We start from the raw sequence: 24,483 nt of genomic DNA on the forward strand, positions 1-24,483 counted from the left end.
GCTTCACGGTTGTGCAAAAAGGGGCACCTCAATCGGACAAGCCGAACGGACCGGAGCGAAAGCGTGTTCCATCATAATTGCACCATTTTTTCAACCAACAACCCGCCAAGCAAATTAGAATTTAATGCACGTTTCTCGTGTCACCGACGACGCTCCGACGGGGCCGGTGTAGCATTATGATTCTGTGCAATGTCGCCCGCCACCGTCGTTAAATCGTTATCGCTCTCGCGGCTTGGTCCGGCCTGGACGGAGGACCAGAATTTATCAGAATTGGCGACAGCTCAATTGTGGCCCCGGCACTCACGTCAAAACACGGTGCCACTTAATCAACGTTCAATTAACCACCTCGTGGCATACCGTTCGCTTTCGTTCGGGTTAGTTTCGTCCTGTATCCGGCTTCCGGTCGGTTCCGGTGAAGTTAGACTAATCTCACAAACAGACGAAGTTTCCGGCGACTCCCTTTTCTGTTGGTTGAAGGAATAGTTAAGAAGTAAGTCACACTCAGTCCGTCGGGGCCCCAGGGAGCTGATTTGCTTAACAAAAAGGAACCAAGCGTGGAAAGTACATGTTGCTCCGCTCGGCGAGGAATGCCAATTCCAACCTGAAAGGGTTGCGTAGCATTGATTCTGTAGTCCACAGCGGGCAAGTGATGTCAGTTTCGCTACTGTCGTTTGGTTATTTTTCAGTGAATAAATCAAATTAATTTTTTAAATTTAAAGATGATATGATCGACTTCTAATGGAGAGTAAAACCTTAAGAACTGGGAAAAGAAAAATCGAAGAGGGAAAGCATTGTATACTCTCAGCTCGCCCATAGTGGTGCCTTCAACAAGTCCCCGCGAGCCGTGCCGAGAACGCCTTCCAGCAACCTCCGGGGCAGTTCGGAAGGGCATGAAATTTATTCACATTCACTTGATTAGCCGCGGTCGCTGCCAGCAACGGGCGGAACGGTGATTGAAACGCCGAAACGAAAGTGTTGCCTACCTACCTTTCCCGCGCACGCCTGCTCCCTCTGGCGCCGGATTTTCTTTCCATTTCGACTAACCCAACCAACGAGCGGACGAGATTTCCGTCGTCGAAGCGGAACGGAAACGAAACAAAACCGCTCCCTGGCGCTGGGTCCCAGGATTAATATTCAGCAAATGGCACGCTTAAATTAAATTATTGTTATTGAAAGTGTCTTGCTGCTGCTGCGCGCGTCTTGGGCCACGCGAGGCCCGAAAAGGATGCTTTTCTCACGGCCACGTAGAAGAAAACGAAACCAAAACGCCGGCAAAAAACGTGGCAAGGCAAGGGCGTGAAAATTCGAGTACGAGAAACCGCAGCAAGGCATCCGTCCGTTGTCTTAATTCGAACAGAAACACTTTCGATCGAATCGGGAGGATCCGATAGAGGGTGGGAAAAAAGGTGCAACCTACGGGCGGACGTGGTCAAATAATTGAAAACGCCAATTCCCATTGTGGGCTGTCGGGCAAATACATTGTCGCCACACATCCTGGAGCCCGGAAACCAGACAGATTAAGCATTAAATAAGAGTTTTATTCGAGAAGAGTGCTCTGCTCACGCTCTCTCTCGTTCTATCTCTTTGCAGAAACATCATCAACTTTTATAATAACTTTCGACCGGAGAAAAAAAGTGGAAGGAAAACTTCTTTTACTCACTTCTGGCGCCTCCGGCCAGATGGCGGCCGGCGGGCAGAGGTCCATAAATTTGGCTCACGACAGTGCGCCCTTTCAGCAGTCCAATGTTCGGTGTGAACGTGAACGGCGGTTCTTCCGCACCCGTGCTTACCCCGCGAGAGCGGTATGGAAGGACACGCCACTGAGTAAATATTAAAACAGTCAACTGACGAAAGGCCACTTCCATTCCGGTCACGTATGATTTTTCCATTACCGATACCGTGCTAGGCGGCAACACACACATACACGCGGACACATCATCAATGCTGTGTGTGTGTGTGGGGCTGCGTGTGCTCCTGTCGCAGATGCTGCGTTGCCCCTCTCTCGGTTGTCGTAACTGGTGGACTAGGTGGACCAAATTGTTTGCAAAAAAAAATCCCATTCACTCGCACTTTGCGGAGCACTTTTTCCTCTGCAACCTGCGACTACACGCTGTCAATGGAAACTATTTCGAAAGGGAGGCAAAAGAAACGAAAATTGCTACCCATAAGCATGGATAAGCGTAATCGAAGCAGGCATTTGTTGATCGTGTCGGAAAAAACGGCCCCCACCCGGCCGGGCTTAGGAGACTCGCTGGCTGGGTTGAAAAGTGCCTAGAATGGTGGAGGCCCTGAAATCAACCCAATTAAGTTAAAACATTAAGAACGACCAATACCTGACAAGTGCCAGTTTTTGGTTGTCCAACTGAATAGTTAACACACATCGTACCGCTGGTCGATTCCGATGCTGCGAAGTATTCATGGCAGAAACTTATCGATTAAAAAAAACATAGTTACTACGCCGCCCGTATTTACTGGTGCACAGCAAAATCTCGTTCTCAGCAGTAGCCCTCGGTTGCGCTCATCATTCTTCTGCTCACGAACGGTCTAGTTTTTCACTCTTTCTATCAAATCAATTATACCGAGCGAGGAACATCGATGGAAACCGAGGATGGAAATGTCCACCCGGGAACCCGGTGGTGGCCACATCCGGCGCACAACAACATTCGGCCACCGGGCGACAAAGACGCGAGCAGCGAATCGAAAAACGTGCACCGGACGCAACGCAATCATAGCGGAACCGATGCACCACCAACGGGGTTCCCACCCCGCTTGGTCCGGTTTTGGTCTCGGACACTCGGAGTGGATAATCGGGAGTGTAATAATATACTTCAGGACGCCGCATTCCACGGCGTGACGCCCGTGCGCATACCAATCCGGTGCACAACTGACACGAGGGCTGTGCCCGGAATACGTGAGCGAGTGGCCCGTCAACCCCGTTCCCGATCGCCGGTCCCGAAGGAATGGATAATGTTTGGTGAGAACATTGCAAAACGGAGGCGACCGTCCAGGAGGCGGCAACATGACAACGAGCCCATAAAACGGAACGGCTTCATTTGGCCGGACATTTGGAGCTGCTGATGCTGGTGCGTTCGGAATGCGTTCGCGAGCCCGGTGACTCAGAGATGCCGGTGCCGGTCCTCGAACGGATTAATACCCCGTTCGCTACGAGTATCCTTTCCCAATGGTGTAGCGTTATGCACATTTTTCAATAGAAATTCTTTATAATTTATATCATTTGTCCGCTTTGTCTTTCTCTTGTTTATTTTGCCCTTTGTTGCCATTGAGTGTCGCAGTTATCGCATCATTTATCATTTCAGGTCGAAGTGCGGCCACTAGCGACATGGCATTGATAGGTTCTAATTGAAAAAAAGGCACACGACAGGAGGCTACCCCATTCGCTCCGTAGTGGCTCGTGTGGGCTGTGGGTTGAAGGTTGTAAATTGAATAAAAAAACAACCCCGGACCTCCTAATGTGCACTAAACGGTCTCTGTCTGCCGCGTCTGTCCTTGCTGACGGGCCCCACCGCCCGGCCGTTAGCTGCCGGGAGCGTTGTCCCGTGGCGCACCGATGTCCTGACACACGCCTGGCACGACGGGGCACAGTAAGTAGCGTAAAGTATGTGGAATAAAACTTTCAATGCACCATTTATGCCGCAGTTCCCGCATGCAACGTGACGTTTGGCGTTGGCGTGTGCGGCGTGCGGTTGTCATACGAAGTTTTCCAGCCCCCCGGGCACTCTAGTCCTCCTTTCTGAAGAAGCTATCCGAAGTTGTGATGGTAGTGGCGCTGCTGTTTTTTCCCCCCTCGGACGGCCAGTGGTGCGGCTAAAGGCTGAAGCATATTTTGTGTTTCGATTTTTTACTGCCACCGGAACACCGAAAACGGGATCCTCTCTTCAAACGACGGCAGCAAAGCAGAATAGCTACCGAAGGAGCGGCCGAAAAAATACAACAACACAGGGGAGGGCTTGGCACGTTTCACTAGGGACAGCGCCACACACACAAAAAGTACGTCAGAATCGAAATCGAAAAGGATGAATAGGATGGAAAAACAATAACAACCCACCGGAGTGGAGCGGAGCCGAAAACAAACCCCTCGCCGAAGGGGGGCCGATGGCTCTGGCACACGCGAAGGAAAGCTGAACAAACCTGACCCCGTGGTGGGGCGGGGTGGAGCGGGGATGGCCCGCGGGGCCAGCCAGCCAGCGAGCGGCTTGGTTGGGCAATAAAATTTGAATAAATTGCAGATGTTCATGGCGCTTCCTGTCATCGAGCTTTCCGCTTTTCATTTCAACTTTCATTTCCTGTCCCGACCCCTCTGTGTGTGTGTGTGTGTGTCTGTGATGTTCCCTTCATTTTCCCAGTTTGTTTGGGTTGTGCAGTTTCCGTGTCTCCGCCCTGAAGGGGCCACGGAACGAAACCAAACAGAGACTGACAAAAACCGGGCGCGCCCGGAATGAAAAAAAAAACGGACTAGAAACGCAATCTTGGAGATCGCATCCTCGTACCAATTTCCGGTGAAGCTGTTCCGTGCACACCGGAACCCTGGGGGCGGAAACCGAAGGCGAACCTGGCTCGGAGCGTGAGACTTTCACGCCACAAACGAGTCACTCAAATTAGGAACACATTTTGGGGCAGCTCATCTTCTTCTTATTTAGGGCCCGCTTTTCTTTCCGGAGAAGGTCGGAAAGTGTTGCGGGGGACCCGGTACGGTGGCACATACTTATTCCGGAACGCACATCCCGCTTCGATCCGGCGGCCAAAAGCCAAACAAAAACACGTGGGGTCACGTTTTGCACCACACAAAAGGATGCACTTTTCCCACCCGGCAAATGGCGGAGTTTTTTGCCGGTTCGCCTAGGGTCCTTTGTAAGGACGCTGCGGGGCCGACGCTGACGTGTTGAAGGTGGCTGAAGAGCGGCTGAAGATTTTTGTGGGTCCTCCGAGATGGAGACGCCTGGTTCCGTTTGGTTTGCGGTAGCTTTTTACCGGGCAGTAGCCAATTTTCGGGAGCCTCAAATCAGCATGCATGCATGTGTCCTTTCCGTCCACCCCGGCTGCGCTCGGTCACGCTTACCCTCTATTGTTTTAAGCAAATATCCGACCGCTAACAACGGACGCAATGGCAAACAATGCAATGCAGCTGTCGTCGGTCCACAGCCGACCTGCCCAATGTCACGTTTTTCTGCTTCTCGCTTTTTCGCCCACCACCGAAAGATCGGCAAACCTTATCGGCAATGCGCCTGTCCGTCCAATTTTCCTGGTTTTTTCCACTCTGTGAATAACATTATCAATTTTCCCACGGATCGGAGTGGCACCGGAAAGGTGAGTTCTCTGGCAAAGGAAAATAAAAGTGTGCTTTCGGGTGGCTTTCGGGTGCATTCGGTGGAAAGCCATTTCGAACATCACCGCACCCATCACGGGTGTCGACGGGGGGACACCCGGACAGGACGCCGGTGTTGCAGTGCTGCTTCCGGCGCGATAGTTTCCGATATCTTATAGCAAAGCAGTCAACAGGACGCCCCGAAATCACCAACCGGGTTTTTTTTCATGTGCATTCGAATGAGTTTTTCGATTCGATGGCTTCACGCTCCGAGGGCCACGCCATTGGGAGAAGGTGTCAAAGGGTCACACAGAAGAATACGATTGAAGAATTTATCGATGTTTGATATGTTTTGTTCAATAAATTACCCTACTTTCGCTAGCGTGCTAAATTCTAAACTAACTCAGAGGTACTCGTTAGAGTCCTTGTCACTGCTGCATGTTGCGGCGCCCGATGCCTTTCCGCATCTGGAAAAGCTCCTTCGGCACTTTGTGGTTGCTCAGAAAGCACTTGTACATCTGGAAGGCCGTGTCGCACACGTCCGTGCCCTCGACGTTGCACTTCTTGATCAGCTCGTTCACTTTGGCCGCCTCGATCCCCACCGTGAGCTTCTCCCGGATGACGTCATGCTGGAACGCACCGTCGTCGTCGATGAAGCCGGCCTTGTCGAAGAAACACTTCACGAAGCACTGCGGCCCGGGGAATTAAGAGGGAAAGGGGTTACTAACGAACGGATGTGCCCGCGAAACTACATCCCAACCCCTCCACTACGAACCTTCGCCTTGAGGGTGTCCACGGAAAAGTCACCGCTCAGCACGCGGAACGCATTTTTCGGCAGTATGCCCGTTTCCTTGACGCACTCCCGGGCATTCTGGTGGATGCGCCGTATTTGGTCCGCTTCCAGTTGCGCGGCCTACAAACACGGGAAATGGAAAGGTTTGTAGAGGGAGCCCGGTATGCCGGCCGCATGATTGCTTACCTCCGAAGGGCCTACGGGCAGCAGCAACCCAACGACGAGGGTTACGATGAGGGTTAGTTCCGTGCCGTGCATCTGCATCTCTGTGCGAGAATGATTTAATCAACCTGACAACCTCTACCGGGGGCGCACGTACGTACGGATTTAGCGCCATTGACGGCGGGGCCAACGATACTTATAGGCCACCATCGCCGACCCGCCCCGGTCGGCCGAGGTTGGCATTTTTCGCGGGCGCTGCAAACATTTTTCGCGCTGATTCATTCAGTTCTCCCCGCCAGGCCGCCCTTGAACGAACGCGGGCACGAGCCCTATGCTGCGCCACGGCCACCGTCGCGTGCCAAGGGGTCCGTTAAGTGAAATGCCAGTTGCTCATGAATGCCACCTTTCTGTGGTGGTCTCAAGTTCAAATACTTTCCTCGCTGTTTTTATGTGAAACATTTACCGTGGAAGTTTTACCAGCGGCCAATCTTAGCCTTATCTGTGCTAATTTGCAGCTGATGATAAAAGTGCACACAGTTTTTAAATAACGGAAGGTCAAACTATACGACCTTTTTCTAAAAAGTAATACAAAGACTTAATGTACACGATAATTTTCCAACCGAATGTGGTCTTAAAGTTTAAATAAACAGTAAAACAAACAAACACGCGCAGTCAAGGATTTCTTCAAACTTTGTACCGTAACTCGGTGAGTCGCTTCAACTTAACCTTTACCATTGTTATGGTGCATCCTCCACGGTTTAGAACGGCCCAACGATGCATTCCACCTTCTCTGTAGACTACACAACGGGGGCCACGAAAGTTTTGCTTCAACCACCGACACTTTTGACAACCTTCAGAAGGTCTAATGCATCGCTGTTCGAGGGGAGCAGCACCCGAAGCAGGACCTTTGGTGGCCGAGAGCCCGGCTCCACCAACGATAATATTGTGGCAAAGTTGTTTTGTTATGTGCAGCATTTTTTGCATAAGCATTCCACGGCAACCGGGTACCGGGAGCATCGGTAGCGGAGCCATTCGACGATCAGCATGAGCGTCGCAACGCTGAAGTGCAAAGAATGGGAAAAGTCGAACTATGATGCGTTTACGTAAGAGTTAGATCATCAGTTAGAGGGGGTCTGGAGGCGAACCCTCGTTGCATAGTCTGGTTGCCTGATGGTCTTACCCAAATTGGGTGCTTTTGCCCAAAACCTTCGCGAAAGAGAAGTTGTAACAAATGTAGGGCAAAAGTTTTGTAAAAGTTTTGAAACCATCCCTTGATGTTGTCTCGAATTGAACGTATTTAAAGGCACCATTAATTAGTGATTGAAAGTAAATCTTGCACCGATAACCAACACTTTAAGCCACCGAGTCGTCCAAACCCCAACGCGCTGCACCATTGTTTTCCACGCCAATTAAAGCCAGAGCCAGTGCCGAACCCGATTTTCCATTCCGTCCATACTCCGATCAATTATGTATCGCCACCGGAACACCCTTCAGAGCCGCACCGAAACCAGAAGGCCGTTTTGTAAATGCAAAACGAATGCATGCGAAATGAGGTCTGGCCGTTGTTGCTGCGGACGGATCGCTCTCATGCTCGTGCATACCCAAACCTTCGCACCGGTTCGCAGTGCAGCAGCGTGCAGTAATTAATGATTCCCAGGTACCAGAGTGCAGTCAGCTGGCTGGGGATGCATCTGGGGAACTTCGGTGCCTCTTCCCTTCCATCGGCACTTGGCTGGCTGTAGTTTCCAGAGTATAAAACGCCTCGGATTAGGTCAGTAGGTTATCAGAACGGATTTCAACCGACAGGCCGGCCACACGCATTCTTCCGAGATGAACTTCTTCGTCCACGCCCTCACGGCTGCTGCTGCGCTGGTGCTGCTGGCAGAAATCAATGTAAGTTCAATGCAGTCGCCATCGATCGCGCGCGGTAACTAATAACCCAATGTTCCTCAAATCCTCGAAACCCCACCACAAGGCGTTTACGCTACGCCAGCAGAAAATGGTCAGCATCTACGCGCTCGAGTGTATGGCCGAAACCGGCATCGATGTGGCGTCAATTACTAAGCTACGCGACGGCGACCTCGGGGCGGCCAACGATCGTGCGGCAAAATGTTTCATGAAGTGTTTCTTCGAGAAGGAAAACTTCATCGACGGCGAAGGGTTCCTGCAGTTGGAGAACATCACCGCGGCGCTGGAGAAGGACTACGAGCGGGCCAAGATCGAGGAGATGCTGGTCAAGTGCGGTGTCCAGAAGGAAGACCCGTGCGAGACTGCGTTCCATGCGTACGAGTGTTACCACGATTACTATCAAAACCTGTAACTCGGTCCCAGTAAATGCCCAGCCTAGCGGTCCGGGCAGTGTACTCCTCGAATAAAGTGAACTTCAGTCGCGCAAATCGAACAAAAAAACGGATTTCCGACGACGACATCGAAGCTCATCAAGGGTCTGTCACAGCTCGAAAGGACCTAGACACTGCCGGCATCCCCCCCAGGTTGATAAATGGAAGTCACACGGCAAACGGCTGAGCTGCAATAATCATAATCATAAATCTTCCTCTCATAAATCCTGTCGCCACACCCTGGGTCCCTCGAAAATCGGGTTAAAATAAGTTTCCTGTAACACTGCGCACTATCTTCCGGGCGGGCGCAGGTCTAGGGAACCAACATTTGCCAACACTTCTTCAAAGCACTCGCAGTAAAAAGCCCTTACCAAGAGACCTTGAAGATTATGAATGAATAACATCATTCCGCGGCAACGGTGGGGTCCCACGGGTCGGAAATGCAAAATGTCAAGTCGGAACGGTCGGATTTCTACGGGCCGCAGTGAACGGTGGCGTGAATAAGCGGCTTCGTTTATCATCTGCCGCCCGGAACCGAACTGGAAGGGAAAGGTCCCCGGCCAAAACCACACAGCAACCACTTACTGACCCTACACTGCAAGATAGCAAACTTCATACATGCCGGTGCCACTGTGCTGTGATTATGCAGTGGGATTAGGGAACGGTTTCTCGGTGCTCGGGCTTTTGCTGCAACAGAGTCAGCACCCGGCGGACGATGCATCTGGCACACTGCAAGCCGGCGTCAAGAAGCAGTGGCGCTACAAACCCATTGCAGTGCACCATTTATCACCTGCGATCTTGCAATCTGCCTCGCAGCGGAACCGGAACTGCAAGTCGGGGAACGGGAACTTACCTTTTCGCTATTTTGAGCTGTTCACTGTTTGAGCATTTTTACCGTGGGCTAGAAGGTTGGATGGCATTAGGTGAGGCGGAAATAATTAATAATGCTTGCATCAATTTCGGATGTTCCAGAGCGATTTTGTCGCTAAACAGTCATCTATGGAAATTTCGCGGCACAAGCACCGTGATTGAAGCCTTAAGCAACGTGTGCCTCGACTGGGCATCCGGTTTGTCTCGGTCTTCTGCCAACAATCGCTCCCGAAAAGCCAGACACATCCGCATCCCTGTAGATGCACTATTTGCATTGCCGTTCGCATCGGTGCACAGCTTCAAACGGGACGCTCGCCCAGAGAAAGTAGAAAGCTCAGGCAACGCCCTCACACGGTGAAGAAAAAACCCACTGAACAACAAACGGAATGTCTCAGTCTGAGGCCACTCATAGCATAGACTCACCCAAAAAGGACATAGGCTCAACGAGAACGTGCCGGCGCTCCAGACTGGGGACTTTTGGGACGGAACGTGGCCAGACGGCGCGTGCTGAAGCCCGACAGAAACGTTCCGTCCCAAGATTCGGTGTTCGCAGTGATGAATTGTCTGGAGTACCCGGAACTAACTGTGGATCTTTATTAGCCCTCGAAAAGACTTTAATTTTTTTATGTTCATTTGAATTTTCTTCGGACTTCGGAAACCGTGGAAGCCATTACATAAATATTAGTACTAAAAATTCATAAAACAATGGCTCACAATCTGTGGACCACTTTCTATTCTCAACATATCATTGCTCAGTCACAATTGATGGCATCGTTTGTGTTGCTGTCGGCAGACTGTAGGAACCCGACGATGACATTATGACAATCGGTTCCCATTCTCGGTGCCGCCCACAGGTCCTTTTTGTGTTTCCCGAGAAACAAGCGGCAAGCTTTTCATTGATTTATTTTGCTCCGGCCCCAGTATCGCCCGATCACGTTGGAGGACACCATATCTTGCAAATCGTTGTCGTCCCTTCTATGGCCCAAGTGCATGTGTGTGTGTTGATTGCCGGTCACTATCACTGGGGTCGATCAAAGCCAATGGGATGAAAGATTACATCAGCCTCGGTGGGGCCCGAGGCATAGACAAGCCCGAACAAGCTGAAGTAATTAATAATTGGATTTTAATCCTTGCACACGGACGGTCGAGGCCAGGGCCGGTTGTATGGCATTATCCGGAGAAACATGCCCGGCGCTTATTCATCAGTGCACCTACGTACCGACCACTGCCGCTCCTCGCCCCATACGGGGGGCTAGGGTCCACAAACTACCAGAGCGGCCATTGATGTCCTTTTCTTTCACCGACACCGAGACAGGCCCCGGATTGATTTATGAGTTTATATCGAATGTCAAGCAAGATTCATCAAGCGGAAGGATCTTCTCTTATAACGTCGTAGTGTTGATCCTTGGGGAGAGACCCACAGTGTAACCGGCTTTTCTGACAGAGATGGGACACAAAAGATGGCACCATTTTCTTGCGCAACACAGCCACCGGAGCCGAACCGAACCGAACAGGACATGTTTTGTCAGTCCAATCACCGCCATGTGCTCCAATTACTGACACCGGATTGATTCGAGGTTTTTCTGCTCCCTTCCCCCCTCTGTCTCGGTCTCGCTTATTTATGTAACCTATTAAAACTCACCTCGACACAGCTCACAGATGGAGCAGGCCAATATTAACATCAATCGTATCGTGTCCCGATCAGGACGCTTCGGCCTATGACAATCGGTCACGTTTTTGTGCGCTGCCAGATTGACAAGTTTTGTGCTGAGCCATTGTTGCGTGGGGCGTGTGTTATCGGTTCGGCCGGCAGAAAAGCTCGGCGACGACACTAATGGCGTTGTGCAATCAATGGAAATGAAGCAAAATCTGTGGGAAGCGCTTAACTCAGAAGCAGTGTCACCGTTTGAATGTCCATCCAGTGCCCGGTTTTGCCAAGGTAATTCTCAACAGCTCACTGTTTGTTGGCGCTGGAGTTGTCGAAACTATTATTTCGTGCCGATTGCCAAGAAACGTAAACAAGCGACTCAAGGTGTGGCCCCACTGATAAGAGACCTCAAATTTCACTTTCAGGAGGGTCAACAGATGAGTCGGTGTTAGTGTTTGCAAATCGAAGCTATGGAGGCCACAAACACACACACACAACTCAAGCACCCGTTTTGGGGTTGAAGTTTTCATCGGAATCGATAAATCACCGGAACCACAACTCAACAGTCAAGGCAGCTTCACGTGAGGAATCATCGGTTCCCGGAACTCGGGCGCGTCTACTGGCCATCTGCAGCGGCGTGAGTCAGTTTCTCCGCAATACAGTACAACGATCAAAAGGAAGGTACACCTCGAGAAGTAATTGGCGGTACTTCAGCAGCTGCACACTGGCAGCCAGTCTAGCGATACGTTGGGCTGATAAGACTGCCTCTACTTCCTGATAACCAGTGCGACCAAGTAACGACCAAGTGCAACGGCGGCGTGTGGCTCTGTGTTTGTGTCGCCTTTTTCGCCGCCTAGGGTTCCAGATAACGGATCGGTGATATCGCAATCCTCAAATTGTCACCCCTTGCCCGGGTGAGCTAGTTTATCAGAATTCCAGTTGGTTCCCGGCCGTTCGCTGAACGATATGTCATCGGTTTGCATCGACGATTCCTATCACCTCGTGGGCATAGTGTTCAGAGTTCATGCAGCAAGACTCGACTAGTAGGTCCGCAAAATGTTACAGTTAATTGGAAGGACCTCCGAAGCAAAGTGACGAACAGTGCCTGTAAACTGTGGTGAACATCAACTAATTGGAAGTGACCCGTGAAGTGGTCACGTAACGCAAACGCGAATCGTTGCCGAAGACACCGTTTGCCAATATTTGACTGGTGGCGTGACGTAATTGTAACGTTCTTGGTCACGGAACCGAATCCGAAGAATGTGGACCAAAGTGAGCGTTCTTTCGCTGCTGCTCCTGCTCGCTGGTAGCAGGTTGCGTGCTGACGATGTCGAGCCTCAGCAGGCGGTGTCGCATCTGTGCAACTTCGAGAATCCACTGCTCGATCCGACCGACACCGAAGGCGATGGCTACTGCGATTGTGACCTACAGAACGTTCCCCCCTGGGGTGAGCTGGTGGTGAAAATCAGCTGCCGGAAGCACAACCTCACGGACGCGTTCTGGCCGGAGGACGGCCGCGAGTACCTACCACAGGGAACGGTCCAGGTGGACCTCTCGCAGAACTCCCTTTCGCGCATTCCGCGGCTCATCGGCGAAGCGCTCCGTTATCTGCTGCTCGACCACAACGAGATTGCGACCGTGCCCGATAAGGTGTTCGCCGGTTTGGGCAGCCTGCTCGAACTAGACCTGAGCTGGAACCGGCTGGAGGTCCTGGGCACGGACGCTCTGACCGGGCTCGGGTTGGTCAAGAAGATCGACCTGAGCCACAACCACATCGCCGCCATCGAAGTGAACGCCTTCTCGGGTGCGATCCATCTGGAGTGGTTGGTGCTGTCCAACAACTCCCTCGGCGAGTTCTTCAACCGGACGGCCGAGACCGACCTGTACCTGCGGCTCGGGGTAACCACGCGCCTCGCCACGATCGAGCTCGAGCGCTGCAACTTGATCGACATTAGCCTCACGAACGGGGCCGGTCTCGAGAAGGCCTTTCTCGGGCACAACCGACTCCAGCAGGTTACCCGGCTACCGAAACAGCTCTCGTACCTCGACCTCAGTGGGACGCCGATCCGGAGCCTTTCGCCCAAGTTCCTGCCCCATCTGTTGCACCTCGAAACGCTCGTCATGCAGGATATGCCGATTCTGTACACACTCGAAGCGTACTCGCTGTACGGGTTGCCGCGTCTGGCGTTGCTCAATCTGCAGGGCTCGCGGAACCTCTCCGTCATCCACGCGCACACCTTCGGCGTGGTGCGCAACGAAACGGACACCGCCCTGAAGCGCCTCATCCTGAAGGGTACCAACATACGGACGCTGAACGGGTCGCTGGCGTTCGCGTTCGAAAACGTCCGGATGCTGGATCTGCGTGGTGCGCCGTTGCGCTGTGACTGTCAGCTGAGGTGGCTACGCGAGATGCACAACCTGACCACGGTCGGGATCTGCCTGAAGCCGAGTACGTTGCGCCACCGACCGTTCGGTACGATCGAACCGCACCAGTTCGAGTGCCGGGCGGAACAGTCGTGGGTCTACACCGTGTTTAACGTGATCCTGGCGATCCTGCTCGTCGTCGGCGTCGGGGTGGGCATCTATCTGATCGTGCGTGCAGTCCGGCCACCTTCGAATGTGCAGCTGCGCAAGGTAGGCGAAAACAGTCCGTACGCTCGGGTAACGATAGAACCGAACCAGGCCGAAAACTTGTAACACGCGGTGGACCCGACATGTGGTAGGTTAGGTTAGGGTTAAGTCAAACGCTGCAGAAAGCCATTCCTTTAAAGTATGCTAAAGTATTGCCCTTGGGTCCTAATTATAAGGCGTAAGAAGTCGATTAATAGGATGTAATTAATTATAATGTAATAGCCGGTAACTTAAATCGTTTCAAAATTAAAAGACAAATCTCCAAAAGGTTTATGCTCTGTTCATAAAGTTTCGGATTAGTGTTAACCCTTACGGACGCTAGGTTTAACTTAAGTCGCGCCTCATTTTCACCCTAAGTAACGGTTGTATCGGGTGGTTATTCTATTAATGACGAGCGTACAGTAACTTCGATGTAAAAATTGTGAAATTTGTGAGAAATAAAATAAAAACTGACTATGCCAAGTTATGCTACATTCATTCCCGGTCACTCCCTACAATCCCGTACCCCTTTGCTAAACCCCCTTTTTACCGGGTGTCCCACTTAAGCGGAAGATGATGCGAGTTGCGTACGAGATTGGGGCGACCACCGGCGACTCACTGTGCCAGTGTTCTACCGTTTCAGTGTCGGGTTGAGTGTGGGCATCTTGTGTTTGTTGACCCAATCCGCGAACGAGGGCTGCGTTACCCAAGAGCGAAAGAGAAACAAATACATACCTCTTTGGCCGGAGCTTTAAACGCCGTTATGTTTGGAATCGTGGAATTCGGTTGAGATGAAATTTCTTGTTTTGCTGCTGAGCGTGCAGGTCTGAATCATACAGAAAAATGCGATTTTACAGTAAGCTACAAAGTTTGAAAATTTCAAAACAATTTAATAACAAACTAGTTTAGCAGATCTGGCATAAAGCAGGGATTCGGTGCATTGCAATTTATTTGGACCCACAAACATTGCAACCCCCCGGAGGGAACACAGCTCCGAGTTGTTGCGTGGCCTCCGGTTTCGAGTTTGCGTAGCATTCCACGCCCAGCCCCCACGGTAGCTCAAGTTTCAGCCACGGGCATCGTGTTTGTGGCCAGTTTGTTTTCCTTCACTCCGCACTCACCCTTCTAACCCAAAAAGCAAGGTGCGTAAAACGTTCGCTCCAAAACGGGAGGGAACTCTTTCTCCATTCTCCATTTCGTCCCAAGCCACCCTGGAGGCGTTTTCGGGGCCGAGCCGTTTCGTTTACTTTCAGATTTTTTGCCCACGTCAACAGTATCCGGCGCACTTCTGGATGGCCCCCGGGAGCTGAGCAAAAGAGAGAGAGCGGGAATGGGCGCCGCTTATTCCGACCCGTCAGCTGTTAGAGATCGTGCGCGATCTTCAAGATATAGGCCCCGCGAGTTTTAGTTTCTTTCGGTTTCTACACTAAAAGAGCGTCGACCGAGAGAGCCCGAGGGGCTCCAACGACGGAGCACGACGGAGAACCCGGCGCTGGTCTTGCTACGGGCTCAGGGAGAGCCCCGGAGAGCGAGCTGTGGGCTGGATAATGGCCTTTCGCAGGTGACACGCAAACGATCAAGGCGACCCCCCAGGGGCGGGGAAGCGGGAATTATCTAATCGAGGACGCGGCTCTGGTCCAGTGTTGGCAGCCGGTTCCACGCGTCAGGTTGTGCCGCGTGGCGTAGACTTTAATCACATTCAAATAGCGTGCGATCGTCAAGTGGAAACAGCTACAGAGGAGGCCTCTCACTATGGCGTGAACCGTCCAAACAAAGTGCCAAAGTTTTGCCAAAGCAGCCCTGGGGGTGTGTGTGTGTGCCTGGGGGGTAGAAAGTACGCAGTACCATGGTGCGGACAATCGGGTCGGACATCGGGGGTCTACAAAACTTACGGTCCGAATCCGCGGATCCCGTCCAAAAAGCTAATTAGCTGACCGTTGAATTGATCCGCGGCTGAGGCACCGCGGTTAGTGGCTGGCTGGGTGCTGGCAGTGAAATGTGGTTCTATGCTTACCGGCCGGACTAGCGGCGCGAGCGGCCTGAGAAAACACGACGAACTAATTGGACTTCCCGAAAGGTGTTAGTTGTTGGTTCGCGTTCTCATAGCAAAACCGGCTCCCGGTGGACTACAAGCACCATACAGATCCCGGCCAAGTTTTGGGCGGCCAACGGTCAGTAGTGTCAGTGTCGGCGCCAGCTAATTGCAAACATCAACAGCCCTGCGCTGAAGCGTGTGCGGAAAACGTGTGCGGTACACGTTCGAAGCGTGTTCCAGGGCCGCGGGCCAGCCGGCCGAATCGAGTTCGAGTTCTATTACACAAGTCGGCGACAGCGCATCCTGTAAAATGCCCAGTGCGGTGTCCTGTTGTTCCTTCAGCTCCGGCGAACCGGACCGCGCCGATGGTCACCGATATCCGTACGGTTCGGACAGTGCCAACGTGACAGGTAAGAACTGGATAGTGTAAAGCGGTTAGTGAAGAAGAACCTGTTAGCGGCCACGAAGCCGACACTACACCGTCAAATGAATTGGTAATCGTGTGCCCTGTGACAAGCAGAACCCACACTTTCGCCGTAAACCTTCCTTTTCGTTCTACTTTTCAACCTTCAACCACGCGGAGCCGGCAATTCCTCTTGGCTTGAGGCCTGCTGGAGCGAGGGAGCTGATTAGAAACTTGTTAAACCGAACCTAGCCTAAGCCCGACACGGGCCACCTTACGATTCTCGTTATCCAATAAATTCCAACTCCACCGGTCTCCAACGGGTGCTGGGAATTGGGGAACGAGATAATCGGCCGCTCGTCGCAAGTCTCGCATCCGTCTCTAGGTCAGAGCGGCGTGCGACTTTCCCGGTCACAAACCAATTCCCGCTGTCGTACGACGGTCGGATGCACTCTGATGACGCCGAAACCTCACCACTTGGCCCCAGTGTGGCCCCGATGTAGTCAGCGAAATTAGTACCGGTTCCAGTTGCAACTGTCAGAGTCAGTCGGGGGGTCGTCAGGTGCCCCTGAAAGTCGGTCAACCGCCACCGACCGCCGACGGCCGATGCAGAGTCATCATAATCCCAACACGCGCACGCCAAACGGCATCTTGCAGTCGCCAAGACGACGGCCGGCCCCGGTAGCGTCTTGTTCGGCTCGGCGGTGAGAATGCAAATTTAACGCCACATTGCGCCACGACAACATGTATCGTCGCAGCGGTCTGAGTCCAGTCCAATTGATCTTCCTTGGGTCTTGGGCCCAACCCATAGGGGGCCCTGGGCTGTAAGCACCGGACCCGGCATATGTTGGTCATTATCTCATCGACTGGCGATTGGCTTCGATTTCGAATGGAGTGCTTCGAATTCGTGTGCGGTGACCACTATTTGAAAACTGGGGACGGCTGGGAACCGTTCAGAAAGAAACTAAATTGTGAACAAAAATTAATGATTCAAAGCAAAACTTTATCATGTAACGAAAAAGGGAGACGAAACAGAAATTAAAAACACTTAGAAAATCGGCCATTTAACGATGATTCTTCAGGGTGATACTTCAAGTGTTTCGGATTTAAATGCACTAATTTCTTCACGTTTAAAACGTCATACTTCATTCTGGAAATTGTCACCTTTTAGTAAAAGTTTGTTTAGTTTTGTTGAACAAATCTAAAATAATTGGTTACAAATGTAGCATTCTTAATTGAGATTTATCTGCAAATTATCACAAAAAGTACACATTATGTAAGCTATTCCGGTACCGTCGTCGTTCGCAAAATTCCAACACAACAACACTCTCCACAGGGCCCTGATCGAAACTTAATCGGCAAAGTAAGAAAAACCTTCATTGTGTGATCGAAATTAACACAAAATTACTTTTCCTTCCACCGAAAAAAAAGTTACCAACGGCTCGCTGACGACTAAATAATGCGCCATTTTGCTAGCCGTAATGAACGACTAATTCATCTGCCCGTTGCGGCCCTTTTCGCCCGGTCGGTCCAAGAACGGAAACGGTGGTGGGCGTCGTTCCGGTGGTCGATAAAGTTCTTCCTCCGCGCGCGGAACGGGTTACTAACGGAACAAACGGAACGGACGTAAATCAACAGATGTCGGCGATTCATCAGCCATTTCCGTTTTTTTTACGACGATAGACGAAAGGACACCAATTATCCCGTTTCTTGTCTGTTGCTCCAACTGGGACGGACGGACCGACAACTACGACAACGTGGTGGAGTTGCAATAGTTGCAAAAGTTTGCCCACCAGACCAAATGAACAACGGCCGGCATCCTGGGAGTAGCTCGCAAAGAATGATTCCTTTCTGGGGCTCGACTTCCCTCCGTTTCGCTCGATTATCTTTTCACCTAGCGATCCTGTTGCAATCCAACCGGGCTCGAGACTTTTACCCAGTTTTCGGACACCATTCAACCAGCCGCCGAACAGCCACGTCGCCCCGAAAAAGGACTGTGCACACCGGCTGCATGTCCCGGATGTAAGTTTGGTTGTAATTAAAAGCTCATCCCCCCCGCCGACACTCCGGTCCGTCCGTCCGTTTGATCCTTCCTTGGTTGGCCAGCGAAAAACGAAGAGAAGCAAACCTCGCTCACACGAGCATCCTCTGCTAGGGCACCGGAGGACGCTGCGAATATTGAAAAGAATAAATTTGGTCCGTTTTGGGCGGAAAAGGGACGTCTGGGTGAGCATGAATCTCGCCGAAACGGGAGTTCGCACCCGGATGCCGGACCGATCGATAGACCTGCACGACTTCTAGCCGCAGGTCAGCGGCTAATGGGATGCTCGCTTCTGCTGGCCCGTCGTTGGTGGGCCAGCAACAAGCAAAAAAAAACAAGGACATCTTCTGTAATTCGACATCCGCCACCGCCCCGGTAACCGGTAGCTTGCGCACCGGCCGACGACAAAATATGGCTTTTAATTAGAGCCACACCCGGACACGTCGGAAGCGGTCGTTGTCGGTGGACGTTTATGTAGATTTAGCGGCGCTCGGGACAGAAGGCATTCGGTTTGGTACGGATTGAGGGGCCGCAAGGGTATCGGGAAGGACGAATTATATGTTCGGTCAGCGACGTACGAAATGTCGAGCCAATAAGCATCGAGTGACCCGGCCTTTGAAGTAACGTAAAAAGAACCGTGTGCTGTGCAGGACGGTGTCACTTTTAGAGGTAACATTCTTCACTCAATTTGATGTTGATTAATATTCGCGCCACGGTTGCGGCGGGTTTAATGTTGTGTGAATCCGTAATACGATTAGTCGCTCAAATTGATTCATCTCCCAGAGCGCCATGCATCTTCCTGGAAGGTTTTGTGCGGGGCGCGTTCACTGGCCGCACGCTCGAGAAAAGTGTTTCCAATTCCGGCCCAAATTGTGACCACTTGAGTGACCCGAAGATATTTGACGATTCCACACGATTTGACGATCTTGATGATGAACGATTGTGAACGACAGTGGAACGACCGATCGATTAATCAATCGTGGAGCGTAATTTCAATAACTGAAACTAGGAAGAAATTAATGCTTAAATCTTACTTTCCGGTCCACTTCGGCCACGAACCAGAGAAGCACTATGGGTGCTACAAGGCGGGCATCTTCTTCGCGCTGGCCATCATCCTGCTGCTGCTCGTCGGTTGCGTTCCCGTCTTTCTGCTCGCCGCCAACAGCAACCTGATGCTGCTGATCCTGCTCGTAACGCTCGCCGTGATCGGGCTGGCCACGTTCGTCTACTTCCGCTGGCAGCGGAACCGGGCGCTCGCGATGCGCCGCACGTACGAGCAGCAAAAGTTCGCCCTGACGCGCGTCCATCAACCCACCGCCGGTACGTTGGCGACCGTGCCGGCCGCACCAGTTGGCCCTGCCAGTCACGGCAACCCGGCAGATACGACGGGCGATGGGCTAAAGAACGGTTCCGTCCCGTTCGCGGCGTACGCACAGGTACGGGAGGGGCGGGCTACCGGACAGGGGAACTGGGCAAACTGTGTTCCAAATAATGAACCTAATTAACGCGCACCCGGTGGCCAGTTTATTTGTGGCCGCAGATTCCGCTTATCCTTTTACGTTCTTTTTTTTTGCTCTCTTTTTCGGTGGACGCGCAACAGGGACCGACCCTGGGACAGTCGACACCAATCAAGGGCGACCCGGCGACGATGAGCGGTGGCCCTGGCGAGGAATCGACACAGCGGACCACAACAACGACCCAACCGCGGTATTCGTTTATTTGAACGGAATGTCCGGCCCTCATACCGCGGCACCTACGCGTCACTTGTTTGTTATTTTCGTTGCATTGCTGCCGATGTTTTGTGGACCGTTTTTAACCTATTTTTAAGACCGTAACCAGGAACCCAACCGCAGCACGCAGCCCAAACAGAGCGCACCGCAGCCAATCAACCCCCTCAACTCAATTGCGCCACTTAGCAGTGTCCTTTTCCGCTCTCTCTCTTTCTCAAATTGAATTGAATATTCAAAGGTCAACACTTCAGGTCACCAGCTGGGACATCAACACGATCGCCCCAGGCAAAGTGGCAAATAAGCATAAAAGTATTGAACCCAATTTTTTGCGTTCTGAGACCCCCAATAGTAGACCCTTTCTTGCTTCAGATTTGAATGTAATTTGTACTCAGTGAAACTGTGGCCAACAATAGGGTCCTTTTGCATTTAAGTTCTGTAAGCTCATGTTATGTCATGAAAGGGACTGATCGGATCGGAGATCGTTCTGTTGAACTGAAAGCTTGAAGTTGAAGTTGAAGAAGCTTCAAAGACTCACCCTGTGCCGAACCAGTTTGATTGAAAATGGCCAAAAACATTCGTTTCCGTTAATATTAGTCTAGTACAGAGAAGGAGTTGTTACAATAAAATGCATTTTGAGGAACAGTTTTAAACACACGTTCATTTGGCGCGTTCGTCAGGTTCTCCTAGTTTTCGGCCTGCGCTGAGCGGTCGATCGTCGCCTCAATCCAGTCGCCGTATGCCGCAACGTCGGTGCAAACGATCGGCCCAACGCCACAGTTCCACGGTCCGTACGAGATCAGTCCAACCGCTACGAGCCTGCCCTGTCGGATCGCCACCACCGGTCCACCGGAGTCTCCCTGACACGCGCTGGTCCGCGGACCCCCCACACAAACCGCCCCGACGGATAGGGCGCGGCTACAGTTCTCCCTCCCCACGACGCGCCCTTCAACAACCTGCAGAACGTCGGGCAATCGATCGTCGGCATCGATCTTTCCGAACCCCAGCACGAAAACGCTGTCCCCCGGACTGGCAACCGTTTCCGCGTTGGCCAGCGGTACGGTCGCCACACTCTGCCGCCCGTCCACCGAGAACGGCTCGTCCACCTCCGCTAGTGCTATATCGTACGGGCCGGTCTGCCCCCCGAACGCGTACATTTCGTGCGCCCAAAAGCGAACCACCGGTCGCCGCTGTCCGCCGTGCCTATCGTCACGCCGGATCGTACCGGCCAGCACCTGAAGCTCGCTTGACCGCCACGGGTTGCAGTGAGCCGCCGTTAGCACCCACCGGGGCCGTATCAAGGCGCCGCCGCATTCGCACAGGTAGCTGATGACGTAGTGGCGTTGAAGCTGCACCATGAACGGGAAGGCGCCCGGTTTCGCGGCACTGCCTTCGCCCCGGGTATCTGGTAGGATGATGACAAAATAGGAACACAAATCAACTGCTGAATCAACATTGAGCCGCTCGCCAAACACCGAACTGATGCCGTGAACCACCGCAATCCCGAGACCGAAAATCGGAACGAAAGTCGTCAGCGCTGCAATCCTCATACTGCCGCGGTGCGCCCTCAAGAACAGACTGTGTGCCGAGCATAGCGACCTCTTGACGATGGAGCCGCGATTAAGTTTGCCGCCAAAACCTAATTAGCTGAAATTCGAAAAGCCTCCCGCCAAAGCTGTTCGGCATCTGGGTCTCTTCAAGTTGCCGCAAGCGGTCGTCGGCGTGTGAGGCTCGCAATTTGGTTTGTTTTTATTTCGTCCACCGTGTGTAATACAATAGCAAGAAACTACTTGGATCCCATCTCGTGCCGAAGCTAGGGTTATACACCTTTACAATACCTGTCGCTACTCATACACGTATCTAAAAATGGACGAGGTCCGAAACTGACGAAGCCGTCGTTGCCGCTTCCGAGAGGCTGATGCTGCAAATCGAATGCATAAGAGTAGACGAACGAAGCCCCCAAAGTCTTCTTAGGCCGTCGAGGGGAATTTGTATTGAAAGAGATTACATGAGGGTCGTTTTATTTGAATCAAATCACAAAACTTTATCTCCTTCTGAAAGCTGCACCTTCTTTCCGCACCGAACGTCTTTCAGTCCGCAGTCACATCGTCAATGGGATAGAAGCGTTTGTTGCCATAGTCGATTATACACGAGGGCATCAATTGATGTAGCCGTTCGGCAACACAATCAGACGACGTCCAGTTCTTGAGGAACAATCTCTTCAGCAAAGGGAACTTTTCCGGTATGCAGCCAATATAATTGTCCGTTATCTTCAATAGTTGAAGATGTAGCGGTTGGCCATGAAAGAAATGTGATGAATTTATTTGATTAAACATATCTTGGTTGCCCCCTCTTTCTCTCTCTCTCTCTCTCTCTCTGTGATATAATATACACTTACCGATCTACGGGCTATTGTCAAGAACCGAACCTTGTTACGATGAATGGAACGAATTTTAATATTGTCCGATATTTTAAGTTCCTGCAAATGTACCAATCTATCAAATCGGACAGAGTCATCTGCTGGTGAAGGCTGGTAAATGAAATCAAAAGAATTGAATTAGCGCATTTGTTGCAATGAGGGTCTACCACCAACGTTCCAAATTACCCCATTATCGAAGTCTACTTTTAAGCATCGAAGATTAGAAAACCTCTCGCAGATGAACTGAAATTTAACGCAAGGTATGCGTTCCTTGATTAGCAGACAGCTCAATTGTGGAACAACTTCGACGAGGTTCTCGAGCAGTACTCGATGAGGATTCATTTTCAATTCAACAGATTCTAGCGACGTCATAACTCCACGAAGAACATTTCTTTCCACTTTTCCTTCCAATGTAAGGTGCTGTAAAAATAACATATTTAGTAAAATATTCCTTTTTGCCTTTCATTTGCTTACCTTCAGCTTACTCAGCTGCTCCAAGGACTCCAAAAATCCTTCGTTCGGATCATTTAGAGAAAGCTCTAGATGTGTCAGCTCAGGACAGTGTTGACTTATAGATTCAACCCATTCTACCGAAATAATCATACCGGAGATGGACAGCCGGCGAAGGAAGGGGTGTCTTCGAATAAAAGCACCACCTAAGCGTGAAAGCATCCCTTGGTCTCTAATATGAAAAGTCCATTGCATTACGCCCAATTTAAAATCCTCTACAAGTGGAAACGTTAGCTCAAGAACAGAATGCAAATATTTTCCTTCTATATACTCCACACGAGCGAGTTTCAACTGTCCACTCAGTACTTTCCATGCGTCCAGTTCCACATTTGTCCTGCAGTTCATCTTAAGATACTGTAAATTTAGAATATTCGTACGGAAGAAACTAAACAGCTGTCGCCGATTTGGGCTCTTTAGCTCCTGTAAAAGCCGGAAAGGCGCCCAAGTTCCGCTGTATATATGGTCATTTATATAACCAATCGACAACCGTTGTAGTTCGGGAGCTTCCAACAGAACCTGTCTTAATTCCTGAGAAGAAATACTAGTTTGAATCACCAACATTCGGACGTGTGGCTTTATCGTGTGCAGTAACAGTACTAAGCTTTCAATCTTAACATCGTACTCCCGCGGTTGACGAACGTTGCGATAGTTCCTTTTGGAGTAAATAAAAAATTCACATTTGGAATTACGATTCACCAACAACACACGGTCCATCCTGCGACCAGAAAAGGTAAGTTCGGACCAACGCCGGCACACGAGCGACGCTAGCTTCAGTTCGTGCACATCCAGGTGGTCAAAAATCGTGCATAAAACCTGCCAAAAACAAACACTTGTTAGTCATTTACATTTACTTTTCATCGTGAATCACTTACTTCATCGGGCAAGTCGTTTAGATTCATTTTTCTCGAATGTTTCTCGTTGGAATGTTGGCTTTCACGAATGTTCTCTGCTCAAAAATGATTTGTGTTGTTTTGAAGCGATACCGGCTAGATCCAAACTATATTAAAAACCGCGCTGTCAGAATGAATGTCAAAAAGACAGGATTGCGCGACCGTACTCCAGGGTTGTAGTCATAGACATGGAAATGATCTTAGCAGACCCCGTCTAGTAATTAATCCAAAACTGCTTAATAAATATTTGGCAGCGAAAACTTACAGCTAAAATAATTGTTTTGATTTGGAAAACATTACATAATTAACAATTCCCATTGACTCTCAGCCAATTAGCTGACGATAGAGTAATCCTGTCTTTTTGACATTCATTCTTGACAGCGCGGTTAATACTGTTTTGATCTAGCCGGCATCGCTTCCGATCGTTTCAACACAAATCGTATTTGCGCAGAGAATACTCGTAAAAAAAATGAATCTAAACGATTTGCCCGATGAAGTAAGTGATTCACAATTTCAAGCAAATGTAACTGACTAACAAGTGTTTGTTTTCGGTAGATGTTATGCACGATTTTCGACCATCTCGATGTGCGCGAGCTGAAGCGCGCGTCCCTTGTGTGCCGTCGCTGGTCAGAGCTTACCTTTTCTGGGCGCAGGATGGACCGTGTGGCGTTGGGGAACTTTTATTATCCTACATTTTGGACCAACACAAAAAG

General features: G+C 51.0%; 5 protein-coding genes across 5 annotated transcripts; 3 read left to right on the top strand and 2 right to left on the bottom strand.

The window, feature by feature from the left end:
* Nucleotides 1-5,751: 5,751 nt before the first annotated feature.
* Nucleotides 5,752-6,380, bottom strand: LOC128277430 (general odorant-binding protein 56d-like). The gene is made up of 3 exons (XM_053015884.1): nt 6,303-6,380; nt 6,099-6,236; nt 5,752-6,012 (listed from the first exon to the last, which is right to left on the bottom strand). The coding sequence occupies exons 1-3, from the start codon at nt 6,378-6,380 to the stop codon at nt 5,752-5,754; spliced, it is 477 nt and encodes a 158-aa protein (XP_052871844.1).
* A 1,728-nt stretch (nt 6,381-8,108) lies between these two features.
* On the top strand, nt 8,109-8,598 carry LOC128268094 (general odorant-binding protein 56d-like). Its single transcript, XM_053005110.1, has 2 exons — nt 8,109-8,171; nt 8,254-8,598. The coding sequence occupies exons 1-2, from the start codon at nt 8,109-8,111 to the stop codon at nt 8,596-8,598; spliced, it is 408 nt and encodes a 135-aa protein (XP_052861070.1).
* A 3,797-nt stretch (nt 8,599-12,395) lies between these two features.
* LOC128268146 (leucine-rich repeat neuronal protein 3-like) lies at nt 12,396-14,050 on the top strand. Its single transcript, XM_053005169.1, has one exon. It carries the CDS (start codon nt 12,396-12,398, stop codon nt 13,830-13,832), a length of 1,437 nt encoding a protein of 478 aa, XP_052861129.1. The 3' UTR covers nt 13,833-14,050.
* A 1,947-nt stretch (nt 14,051-15,997) lies between these two features.
* Nucleotides 15,998-20,057, top strand: LOC128268284 (uncharacterized). Its single transcript, XM_053005335.1, has 3 exons — nt 15,998-16,190; nt 19,287-19,660; nt 19,825-20,057. Exons 1-3 carry the CDS (start codon nt 16,091-16,093, stop codon nt 19,945-19,947), a joined length of 597 nt encoding a protein of 198 aa, XP_052861295.1. The 5' UTR covers nt 15,998-16,090; the 3' UTR covers nt 19,948-20,057.
* A 580-nt stretch (nt 20,058-20,637) lies between these two features.
* Nucleotides 20,638-23,738, bottom strand: LOC128277436 (lectizyme-like). Its single transcript, XM_053015891.1, has 2 exons — nt 23,732-23,738; nt 20,638-21,356 (listed from the first exon to the last, which is right to left on the bottom strand). The coding sequence occupies exons 1-2, from the start codon at nt 23,736-23,738 to the stop codon at nt 20,638-20,640; spliced, it is 726 nt and encodes a 241-aa protein (XP_052871851.1).
* Between the last annotated feature and the right edge of the window lie 745 nt (nt 23,739-24,483).

This window comes from Anopheles cruzii, chromosome 2 (genome assembly GCF_943734635.1).
Source record: "Anopheles cruzii chromosome 2, idAnoCruzAS_RS32_06, whole genome shotgun sequence".
Taxonomy (NCBI): Eukaryota; Metazoa; Arthropoda; class Insecta; order Diptera; family Culicidae; genus Anopheles; species Anopheles cruzii.